Source organism: Microtus pennsylvanicus, chromosome 12, assembly GCF_037038515.1.
Source record: "Microtus pennsylvanicus isolate mMicPen1 chromosome 12, mMicPen1.hap1, whole genome shotgun sequence".
NCBI lineage: Eukaryota > Metazoa > Chordata > Mammalia > Rodentia > Cricetidae > Microtus > Microtus pennsylvanicus.
The window spans coordinates 16371903-16385004 of NC_134590.1; the positions used below are offsets into that span (position 1 = coordinate 16371903).

A 13102-nucleotide genomic window follows, 5' to 3' on the forward strand; every position below is an offset into this window, starting at 1 on the left:
GGCTGTATACATTATTTACATTTCTAAAATAAAACATTACAGATTTTCTGACATTCAGTATTTCCTTTAAAATAACAAAAATGAAGCAATTAAACTTTGATCAACAGCTGCAATTTGTATAATCTTGGCACAATTTACAACATGGCACCCACACTGCATTTCATATTTTAGACCATCTAACTGCCCAGTAGAGAACCTGTCCCTCATGAGAACAGACTCTGTCTCCGTGCATACTAAAGCAAGTGCACAATGCAAACGCTGCCTTCTGCTTCCTTTACTTGGTACTGGCAGTATTTCTGATTTTTGTCTTCAAAAATGATTTCTTTTTTTTTTAAATCATTTATTTATTTATTATATATACAATATTCTGTCTGTGTATATGTCTGCAGGCCAGAAGAGGGCACCAGACCTCATTACAGATGGTTGTGAGCCACCATGTGGTTGCTGGGAATTGAACTCAGGACCTTTGGAAGAGCAGCCAATGCTCTTAACCACTGAGCCATCTCTCCAGCCCTTCAAAAATGATTTCTATTCTGACTTTAAATGTTCCTTATATTTACTGTTTTCATGACATTTCTACCAATACTTTTAAGTAATATCTTAAATGTATAGGAAAAAAATCAAATAGAACAAAAGTCTTCCCTAAAATATTAGTGATTTCACCACCCTGGTTATGCATATACAAAAATAACAAACAAAATTTAGTAGCTGTAAAAAACTATTTTCCCTAAAAATAGTCATTTCTGCAAAACAATTTAAGGAGAAAAATGTTCTTCAATAAAAATGCATTAATACGCCGGGCGGTGGTGGCACACGCCTTTAATCCCAGCACTCGGGAGGCAGGGGCAGGCGGGTCTCTGGGAGTTCGAGACCAGCCTGGTCTACAGAGCTAGTTCCAGGACAGGCTCCAAAGCCACAGAGAAACCCTGTCTCGAAAAACCAAAAAAAAAAAAAATGCACTAATAGATTTTACAACCTATACTATTTCAGAAACAAAAACGCAAATTTGTGCAAAACTAGAAAAAATATCCACTTATAAGAATAATTATGAGCCAGGCGGTGGTGGCGCACGCCTTTAATCCCAGCACTCGGGAAGCAGGGGCAGAAGGATCTCTGTGAGTTCAAGGCCAGCCTAGTCTACACCAGTACAGGCTCTAAAGCTACAGAGAAACCCTGTCTCAAAAAACAAACAAAAAAAAGAATAATTATGAGAGAAATTAGGAAACTGTCACTTTACATCATCAATAATAATTGCAGCTTTGGTGACATAAAGAGCAAACAAAAGAAAACCTGTATGTCAACAATACTTCAGAACTACTAACAAAGACTAGCTGTAAAGTCAGCCTTGAGAGCATGTGAGCAGCGCACACAACAGATGCAGAGTGGAAAACACAAATCTGTGAAGGCCAGTGATCTCACTTACTGCATGTTTGAGAACTGTGTAGCAATACATGCAAAAGAAGAAGGAGGGAAAGAAGAAGAAAAGAAGGGGGGAGGGAGGGGAGCAAGACACCTGTACCAGGAACTTGCACCACAATTAGAAACTGAGGGCCCAATTTAATTTGCACTTTTTCTCTTTTGTGAGAATACAAATAAGTCCAACTATATGAGTAGACAGAGATCACAGCAGTCTTATCCTTCAAATGAATTCTCACAGATGAACTTCTGAAAGCCTTAAAGATTCAAATCATCTGCCTTCAGAATCCTGTTGCATGCCTGTTGTTAGTTTTGAACTTTCTTTTTAAATCTTGAAACAAAGCTCTATTATCACTCACAAATGATCATGCTGATAAACAGTGGCGCCTATGGTAAATCTCTAAATTACGGCAAAGCCCTAATACTAAAGTCCATTAGGAGCAATACTTCAAGACTGGCTGAGTTAAAAGGGGTATATTCTTTAACATGTCAAGAAAGTTTCAAAATAACATGTTTTCCTAGTATGTAATCACATTCCACATTACAAATAAACTTTTGGTCCAGTATATTTTCAATCGGAATTTACTGTTATAAATGACATGTTCTGAGTACTTATATAATTTTAAATGCTATTCACAATAGGTAAGGTAACACATGGCATAATTTATATAAAATTTATTCCAATTTTTCCTATATATCAACCTCCAGTCTTTAATTAAAGTCAGATTGAAAGAAAGACTTGTTTAAAATAAAACAGAATACAACAGAGGTAAAAAGGCTTTGTTTCTTTAAACCACTGTTTTAAGTACTGTATCCACTTTTTCATACTATTCTCTCAATCAAAACTATCATACATAATTCAAAAATTTTAAAAGATAAGGGAGGAAAAGAAAAAGCAAGATCTAGAGAAAAACCTTAAAAATTCTATTTAAATTCAAAGTAATTATACTTAATTTCTTTTAAAAAATGTTTTCACATGTAAATGATGTTCCTATTTCCAATAGTGATATCAGGGAACTTCTATCCTGTGACGCAGTCACTGAGAGCAGTCTTCTCCCAAGATTTAGAGCCTACAACATATTCTTAATTACCAAGTTGGCTTGGTTCTCAGAGAATAGCCAAGTTTGTGAACTTGATTTTGTAATTAATGTTGGTTCTATTAGCTTCGAAAATTGTTATTGTGCAACTAAAAAAATGAAAATGATCTCTTATGTAGTCATAAACCAACTCTCAAAGCACCTATGACACATGACAAAGTTCTAGAAACATACTTTGAACATAGCTGATATAAACAGTGCTCCCAAGAGAACTGCTTTCAAAGTCAGCTCTCGTGTGGATGTTGATTAGGGTACAACATACTCATTTTAAAAGGAAGTTCCACAGCTTAGTATTTGTATCTCACATAATCTACCATTTTAGTGGTTATCAAAACCTCTCTCAGAGAGGGTGTAGACAAAGCTATAAAAGAAATCTGTTGTTTTGCTGCTACTTTTCCCATAAGCAAGGAAAATGCTCATTACACAAAATGGAATCTAGTGATTACATATGCAAAATATAAATATCCATATTTCTATTTTCTGGGAAGAGATTGTAGTGCTTCATCCATCCTGATAATCCAGGTAGTAACTCAGAAATACATATTAAAAATATACTCTGCTACCTAATACATTTTATGTTGACCATTTAGAATTTACAATGACTAAAGTAACGAAAAGTGGCAACAGCCTAAAATGCTTTCAGTTTATGGTACACAGAGCTCCCAAGCCACCCACCAACACACCACGCTCGTTGTCTGGGGCAGTCTAACGGTGTGGCTTCTGTGGGGAGTGGGAAAACCAAGTCAACAAGTGAACAGGGCAGCAGCACCACCTACTCAGTCAGTCTCTCTTCACGACCACTACGCTGACAACTAATATTTCCTAAAACCTGCTTCGTTATATACGCATCTAACCAAAGCACTGTGAATAACAATATAATGATAATTTTCTATATCCAATTGTATGGGAAGAGCTTATGAAAGAATGAGGAAAACAACTTGCACTTTTATAACTGCATAAAAAATGGGGTAGCCAGATAATGGTGGTGCACCCCTTTAGTCCCACAGCATGTAGGGTGCAGAGGCAAGAAATCTCTGAGAGTTTGAAGCCAACCTGCTCTATGCAGCAAGTTTCAGGCTAGCTAGGGCTACATATACACCCAGTCTCAAAGGGGGGGGGGGGCAGTGGGAGGGAGAAAGAAAGGGGAGATTTTATTTCTAAGTGAGCAGATCTGAAAGGGATCTAAGAGACAGTTATAAGCAAGCTCTCCTGCAGAATGAACTCTGATCTTTACTCTATGAAAGGGCATTTTACTCTCCAAGCAAGTTTACTAAACTGGCTTTCTCTTGAGTTCTAGTGTTTCCTTACTTAGCGCCATCTGCCACCATGTACACTTGCCAGGCCCTTCCCAGGAGAGTTTCTATTTTCTCACTACACACATACAGACACACACACACAAACACACACACACAAAAAAAAACCAACACCAAAAAAACAAAAAAACCGTTATCTCCTTACTTCCCCAAATTGAGGGACTATTTGTAACAGTGGCACCTGAGATTCTGGCACAGTGAAAATAGCTCCTACTTAGTGTAGTGGGAACGTTAAGTCCTACTACCAAGCACTAATTTGTAGGATTTGTTTTCCATTCTTACAGCGCGCTGTATGTAAGGCTTACAGGACCAGAAACAACCTCTCCCTCTCCTCTCTCCATGCTGCTGCTATGGAAGCCCGTGTTACTGGGCGATATGAAGTCAAGAGACTATGGAAGACCGTTTCAGTGAGTAATTATGGGTTCATTTCCTGTTCAGAGCGGACTCAAACATCAGAATTCTGAAGCAACTCATAATGCTTGATGTTATCTATTTAAATACTAAAAAAATTATTTTAAGGAAATCAGCTAGCTGTCAGTTCACAAATAAGCACTACTAATAAATGCCCAGTATTATCTACCTTTTCCAAGGTTTTTGTTCCTTTTATTATTGGTACTTGGTGAGCAATCACCATTATAGAAATGAAATGGAGAAAAAGGCAGTTCCTAGTGATCATAACTGCAAGGGCATTCAATTCTTATCATTGTCACTTGTCAATGACAAAACCAAATTTACTTAATTTTAGACTCTTTTCCACTAATTATTTGCATACAAATTCAGAGCAAGCATTTCTATTTTACTAGGGAAAACTAACTACAGAGAGAGACAATTCAGGGAAACAGATTTATCCAAACTGACAAAATTAAAACTCAGAGTCTGAAAAGAGTATTTCTCAAGAACAAAACTGAAGGGAGGGGAGGGGAAACCTCAATATTTATTCTAAAAACCAAATTCTTGAACTTGTAATTGATGATGACAACTCAACAGAATGTCATGTCAACTAAAATTTAAGTTATTAACTACCGAGCTAGCATTCTCATTACTTGGTATCGCTACAAAGAAAATAGATTTCACAGTGGAAAATAAGAAGCCAGGTGCTTCAAACTGCACCAGAAATCAAGGTAGTGTGTCATTTAAAATGACAGTCAGATACCAGCTTCATTCACTGAATGGAGACGCTAAAAAGTGATTAATTTCCCCCAATAGTCATTAAATGTTTAATGTCTGTACCTAAAACTAAGTATCTTTAACTTCTCATGGAAGCTGATTTCTAAAAGGAAGTCTTCAAGACTCTGTTTATGAGTAATAAACACCATTCTATTCCAGGGTTTTAAAACAGAACTTTCTAGAATTGACTCCCCATACTTAACTGTTTCTCTTTTGATTTCCCAAACAAACTAATGCCTGCCACCACCGATTCTCATTTTTCCTCCTCTCTGAAATACATGGGGATTCTGCACTTAGGGCTCATTTGGCAATTCCTAGGAAACCTCACAGTTCAACATCCTTTCTGAAGACGGCAATTCTATATATAACCTGAAGTTTTACACTTACAGTGCATTTAACATATAGGAAGAAGCTGAAATGCAACGGCTATTACATTTCAACATCCTCAAATTTCAATATCACAGATATCAAGAGATGGAAAAAGACCTGCTTGTAGAACCTTAAACATCTGCTGAACAGAATATATTAGTCAATATCAAAAATAATTAAGAATTTTGTTGTTTTACATTTATGTTCTACATGCACACCTTTACAAATTATGTCAAAAATAATTAAGAAATAATTTTGTTTTACATTTATGTTCTACATGCACAACTTTACAAATTATGTTTTTTCAATGTAGCAAAAACTGGACATCATCAACTTGAGTAAACTATGGCTTTTATAACAGATTACTTTACAACATGCACAACTAAGTGCCCTAGATAGAAATTCTAATATTGTTTCAAGCTCTGCTCAGTCCTATATCTGTGCTTTGCACCTTAGAAGTGAACCTATCAAGGCACTTAAAAACACATAAGTCTTTTTTAGGGACTTCAAAGTGGGCCACAATTTACATAACACAGAATTCAACCCATCAGCATTTCAGTTAGTATTTGTTTCCAGAGTACAATGTCTTAAAAAGTCCTCAAATAAGCCAAACCAGGTTAATAAAAATAAAATACTTAAAAAAAATATTGTATACCACTAAGACAAATTTGCCATTTTCAAATGTAGAGAATGGTTCTTGGCTTCCTCTAGCAACAAAATATGATTTTGTATTTCAGAAGAGAAAAGGGAACCCAAACAAGACCCCAAACCTAAAACAGAAACAATCCAGATAAAAACAAAATATAACAAAGCCCAAATACACTCTGCACAGTTCCACTGGAGGAAAAATCTGCAGCTTTCATCCTTTTATCTGTCCTTTGAGGTGAGTTTTTCAATCAGTTCTTGGAGTGGTGCAAGTTCTCTTCTGTCAATAAGGTTGAACTCCTGCAAACAGCACAAATTATTTGCATCTAATTCCAAAGCAGATTACTATGCATACGAACTTCTGCTTTAAGTAAAAGGCAACTTCACTTTTAAAATTGTTCACTTAGCTTAAAGAAATCGCATGACTTCCTTGACGCTGTTTTTACATCTATAATATTAAAAATAACCCCCCCCAACTCATGAAATTATTGTGGAGACTACATACGGCAACTGCTGTTAACTACTTCATGTAATACCTGGAACACACTACCAATCAGTAAGTGGGAGCTGCTGCTTCCTGATGAAAACAATACTCTGGGCAGCACTCAAATGTCAATCAAATAGGGATCTGATGTCACTGCAAAGGAAAAGCTTTTACCATGGAAAAATTAAGAAGTTGGGATACTGTGTCAATAATCAAGGTTCTGTATCTTTTTTTAAAAGATTTATTTATTATGTATATAGCATTTTTTAAAAGATTTATTTATTTATTATGTATATAGCATTCGGCCTGCATGTATTCTTGCAGGCCAGAAGAGGGCACCATATATCATTATAGATGGTTGTGAGTTACCATATGGGTACTGGGAATTGAATTCAGGACCTCTGGAAGTTCAGCCAGTGCTTTTAACCTCTGAGCCATTTCTCCAGCCCAGTACTGTATCTTTTAAAATGACCTTTTAAATGATCACTGTTTAACTATGATTTTAAAAATGAATAAATAAAGCCGGGTGGTGGTGGCACACGCCTTTAATCCCAACATTCAGGAGGCAGAGACAGGTGGATTTCTGTGAGTTCAAAGCCAACCTGATATATAAGAACTAGTTCCAAAGCTACAGAGAAACCCTGTCTCTAAAAACCAAAAAAGAGTTTGTGCTGCTCTTGTAGCGGACCCAAGTTCCATTCCTCGCACCCACACCAGGCAGCTCACAACCACCTAAACTCCAGTTCCAGAGGATCTGTAATGAGAACACATTGATGATGAGAGTATCCAAGGTAATGGAGGCAGAACTCTCCCAGGGGGCAGAAGATACAGCTACAAAGCTCCGAAAGAAAGAGAGAAAGAGAGAGAGAGAGAGAGAGAGAGAGAGAGAGAGAGAGAGAGAGAGAGAGAGAGAATAAATGTGACGTATACTATTCTCAACTCTCAATTTAATTCATTCATTAGCACCCATCATATGGCCAGCACTACAGTCAGAACTTTAGAGATACACAAGCCCTCAGATCTGCGGAGTCCGGGCCAAGAACATGTGGGAATACATACATGGGAATACCTTCCATGTGACTAACTCATTGTACTGACATTAAAGTGACCAGAAAACCAGATTCAGAATTCTCAAAACACCTCTTAGGTGCGCCCACCCACTGTGACGGAGGGGCTGATCTAATGGGAACTCACCAAGGCCAGCTGGACTGGGACTGATGGAGCATGTGATCAAACCGGACTCTTTGAACATGGCTGACAATGAGGGCTGACTGAGAAGCCAAGGACAATGGCACTGGGTTTTGATCCTACTGCATGAACTGGCTTTGTGGGAGCCTAGCCTGTTTGGATGCTCACCTTTCTAGACCTGAATGGTGGGGGACGGACCTTGGACTTCCCACAGGGCAGGGAACCCTGACTGCTCTTTGGACTGGAGAGGGAGGAGGAGGGGAAAGGGGGGGAGGAAAATGGGAGGAGGGGAGAAGGTGAAAATTTGTAATAATAATAATGCCAAAAAAAATGCCTCTTAATTATATACTACAAAGTAGTTGGCATGAGGAGAGCCAGCTCTGAGTACCTGACCCTCAGTTAACCTTTTGATTTTCCAACCCAAAGCTCTACCTATGCCCAAAAAGGCCCATGCAAATGAGTAAAGATAAGTTGGCTGGCATGTCCAAGTGATATCCACATACCTCTAACAAGCAGGTATCATCTGGGTACTCCTCATGTCTAAAGCAGAGATGTGCCCTAGTCTTCCAAAAATAAACATCAACAATCCACCTGAGAGCATGGGGGTAGGGAGTTCTGGGATCACATATATTCTCAACACATGAGATACTATGTTCTTGGCCCTGTAGAGTCTAGACTGTATGTGGCCAAAGCAAGAGTCTCTAAATCCAGAGGCCCAAGCAAGTGATCTTCTTAATCAAAGGGTGCTGCTGCTAGAAGGGTAAGATGTGCAAAATGCTCTAAATTGGTTCCCCACTATTTTCTAGCACATAACATAAAGTATACTTTATGGCTACAGAGTAAAGTAAAACTAACACTTTTAAAGGAAGAATATTTCTCCTGAACCAACAAAACCTAAATTTGGCAATCATTTTCTGCTAACTAAAATTCTAATGTAAAACTTTAGTGGTTTTGTGTTGTTATGGGTCTACAAATCAGACTGTCAAATAACTCCCCAACAAACTTTGGAAAGTTATAACCTCTTAAAATGTCTTTTTACAGGTAATTTTTTTTAAAAAGTATGTAGTGTTAAGAGCGGCGGGCTACGTTCCTGGCACCTGGCCGCCCGCACGGCTAGCTTTATACCCGAAATAATTACAGGGAAACTGTATTCTTTTAAACACTGCTTGGCCCATTAGCTCTAGCGTCTTACTGGCTAACTCTCACATCTAATCAACCCATTTCTAATAATCTATGTACCACCACAAGATGGTGTCTTACCAGGAAGGATTCTAGCCTACATCCATCTGGGGTCGGGGAATCATGGCGACTGCCTGACTTGGCTTCTTTCTCCCAGCATTCTCTCTGTCTACTCCGCCTACCTAATTTTCTGTCCTATTAAAGGCCAAGCAGTTTCTTTATTAATTAACCAATGAAAGCAACAGATAGAAAGATGACCCTCCTCCATCAAAAGTATGCCTTTAGTGTTAGGAGTATGTATTAATAAAAATGGATACATGTTTCTTTGGTGGAGAGGAAAGTAAAAATGACATTTATAACATATGCTCACATATAAAAACAAACAAAATTTGCTTTCTCTCAACCAACATCTCCTTCTTCTAATATCTACAGAAACAGGAAAGAAACAAACTACTTGGCCCATCTATTTCCAACTCTTTCATTTTTCCTTATTATTTCTCTAATTTGAAAATTAAATAAAACTCTATTCATGGTTTTTTTTCTTTCCTCATTTGTTTGAGACAAGGTACTGACAGGTAACCCATGCTGGTTACCTGATTCCCCTGTCTCAGTATCCAGAGAACTGGGATTGTGTGCAGGGGCCACCATGCCTGCTTTCTTAGTCTACATTTCAAAGGCTCTCTCTGAGGACTAAACAAAGGGGAAATAAACTGTAAGGGACCTCTAAAACACACTCTGACCCTTCCTTTCCTCACACATGATGAGTAGGCATGCTTCAAAATTACTTAGAATATGGTTTTAAAAAGAAATGGGGGAGCCGGGCAATGATGGTCTATGCCTTTAATCCCAGCACTCCAGAGGCAGTCAGATCTCTGTGAGATCCAGGCCAGCCTGGTCTACAGAGTGAGTTTCAGGAAAGTCCTGGCTACACAAACAAACCTTGTCTCAAAAAAAAAAAAGTGATATTCAAAGTATGTATATATACAGAGAGAGAGAGTCTACTAAGAGAGCTCCAAGATTTCTCTTTGAAAGTAGAGGGGTAAGAAAACAAAGAGTGCTAGAACACCTGAGACCAGGTTCACCACAAGTGTGCCCAACTAGTGGAGTTCACAATCTGACTGCATTTCCCCCCCTACTTTGATTTGTTTCTTGCTTGTTTCTGTTGGTTTTGCTTGCTGTCTATCCATTTTTGTTCATTTGTTTGTTTGTTGAGACCGGATCTTATGGTCCAGGATAACCTGAAACTTGTTAAGTAGCAAGCTGGCCTGGAACTCAATCCTTATGCTTCAGCCTCTCAAGTGTCAAGATTATAGGCAAGTATCATCATATCTGACTCACTATTCAGATTTCTTATTTAGCCCCTTCATATGGCCTAGAAATTGGCACAGTTCAAGCAAGGCAAGGCATCTTGAAACCGTTTCAGAGTTGCCTACCATAAACTGGTAGAGTAATGAAATTAAGATGAAAAAGGCCCATCATTATCATCATGGAAAGTGTAAATAAGATGTAGATTAGATAGAGATAGCAAGTTCTGTTCTGACAGTGTATACACACCATTTATTCATCACAGAATTCTACAAATAAACATGGAGCAAGAAAAGCCTTATGAATCCACTTACCTGAACAAAAAAAATAAAGTGCTTGAAAGATGTATTGAGATGTGCTTCCTCCTGAAGCTGGATCACAGGGTCAAAATGTTGGTGATATATGTGAGCATAAACTCTAAAGAGTCGTTTGAGAATTGTTTTCGCCACGGACATGAAATTCTTCGGGAATGGAACACCTAGTAAAGAGATAAGCCCCTCTGTTAATAAGAAAAGAGCACAAAGAAGCATGCTTTGTCATCAAGTAGCAACAGGGCTGAAAGATGTAATGTGTATGGATTCCTGTCTTCATGCCCATAAAATCTTTGAGATGTTCTTAGCACATCATTAATGAAAGTAAACTCCAGAGCCGTTAAAAATCAGAATGATTCTTCTTATGGCATATTATATTTCTAACATACTACCACTTTACAAATAAACACCTCAGAGGCAGCACGGCTAGAGCGCACACCCAGATTGCTAGATGTTAGCATTAAGCACTACACAAATATGTGGTAACAACACATTAACCACCTTAGTTATGTTTAATGCTTTTAATATATCAGACACACAGACAGACACACACATACAACTCAGCCTATAGGAGATCCTGATACAGGCATAGTCACATATCTATAATTCAGCACCTGAGCAGCTGAGACAGGATTATAGTGAGTTCAAGACCAACCTGGGATACATAGCAAGATCCTGCCTCAAAATAAATAAATAAATGAATAAATGAATAAATAAATAAATAAATAAATAAATAAATAAATAAATAAATAAATTGGGAGATTTGCATTTGGGAGGGTATTACACTAAATGCACATCAAACCTAAACAGACTATTTCTCAATCTTATATTTTGAGTGAAAAAGAAAATGACATACGTAGAGAATAAAACCATGGTTACTGGGTTAAAGGGATAGGAGGATATGAGAGAATATAGGTCAGAGATAAACACAAAAATATCTGTAGCAAAGATAGAGGACAACGAAGTCTAAAGATCAAATATAAAATATAAGAATGAAACATAACAATATACCATATTTAAATTTTATTAGTTGCGTAATTATAGCTACCTTCCTAACAGAATAAAATGGATTAACTGTAATACAAAGCATGTTTATTTATTTTACTATAAAAACTATTTTACTATAAATATATATTAGCATCATGTTATATAAAAATTATAAAATATTTCAATTTTAATAAAAATCTGGGCCAGTGAGATGGTTTAGCAGGTAGAGTACTTGCTGGGCTCAATCCCCAGAAAGCACGTAAAGGTAAAGGAGAGAACTGGTGCCACAAAGCTGACCTCTGACACCCACATGCACACACAGGCACACACATGTCATAAGTAAATTTTTATAAGGAAAAAAAAGAATACAAAATCCAATATTCTAAACGTTGAATTTGGCAATGCAACCAAACACTGGTTCTACTAGCTCAGTGTCGTAATACTATTGCCCATTTCACACTGCTATAAATCACAAGGACACAAGCACACCACAATCAAAGGACACTCTAAAACAGCAAAGCCATAAAAGAAAAAGACTGAATCCCGCATATTCTAGGCATAGCACTGTATAAAAACCTAAAAACACAAAAAGGACCTAAGATTGGAGAACAGTGCTCTAATGAAAGCATACAATGTCAGCCAAAAGTTGTTTAACAAAGTCTAAGTGTTAATTGAAAACACAGTTCTAACAGTTTGAAGAGGTACAGACACATATTAGCTGTCTATCGGCCACAACGCAGACCTTTAAGCAAACATACCAAACAAGTCACTCGACCTATGTCAGGCCAAATCCTCAAAGCTGTTTTTTTCTTCACAAATATTTGATATCAAAATCTATGTGATGTGTGATGGCTCATGCCTGTAACCACACTCAGGAGGCTCAGACAGGATTGCCATAGGCTTGATGCCAGCCTGAGCTACAGAGATAGGAGACCCTATCTCAAAACAAAAGAACAAAATAAAATCTTTAAGATTTATTTTATGAGCCATGAAAACCACAGTTTTTTATCAAAGTATAAAATTAGATACAAGTTATGGAAAATTGAAGGAAAAAGAAAATAAACATAAGTGTGACAGGTATCATTAGCTGTCTTATTACCTATTACCTTCTTTGTATTATAGGCCAGATTTTATTATCTTTCTATATCATAAATTCATCTGTCCATCATTTAAATCTATAAGAGGGTATCGTTAATAAATAAATAAATTTAGTATGGGGGCTGGAGAGATGGCTCAGAGGTTAAGAGCATTGCCTGCTCTTCCAAAGGTCCTGAGTTCAATTCCCAGCAACCACATGGTGGCTCACAACCATCTGTAATGAGATCTGGTGCCCTCTTCTGGCCAGCAGGCATACACACAGAATATTGTATACATAATAAATAAATATTAAAAAAAAAAAGATGGATCCTTGAGATAGTGATCCATTGTCAAAAAAAAATATTTAAAAAAAAATAAATTTAGTATGAAAAGGGACATAAGAACACTCTTTAAATGTATAAAATTAGAAATATTTTGATTGATGTGGTAACCTGTTATGATTCCTGAAATAGTAATAAGCTTCCATTTGGGACTTGCTTCTGAAAAGACAACTACTAGATATTTATAATATTTATAATTCTTTTTTTTTTTAAAAAAAAAAAG

At 37.1% G+C, this 13102-nt stretch overlaps 1 protein-coding gene across 1 annotated transcript in view; it reads right to left on the reverse strand.

Annotated features, from left to right (window-relative positions):
* Positions 1-513: 513 nt before the first annotated feature.
* The window catches only part of Mob1b (MOB kinase activator 1B), a 37582-nt gene continuing 24993 nt past the window's right edge, over positions 514-13102 (reverse strand). The window contains exons 5-6 of the mRNA XM_075942720.1: positions 10478-10641; positions 514-6307 (exon numbers count right to left, since the gene is read on the reverse strand). Coding sequence (XP_075798835.1) covers positions 6230-6307; positions 10478-10641 — 242 coding nt within the window. The 3' untranslated portion in view covers positions 514-6229. The remainder of the gene's footprint in view (positions 6308-10477; positions 10642-13102) is intronic.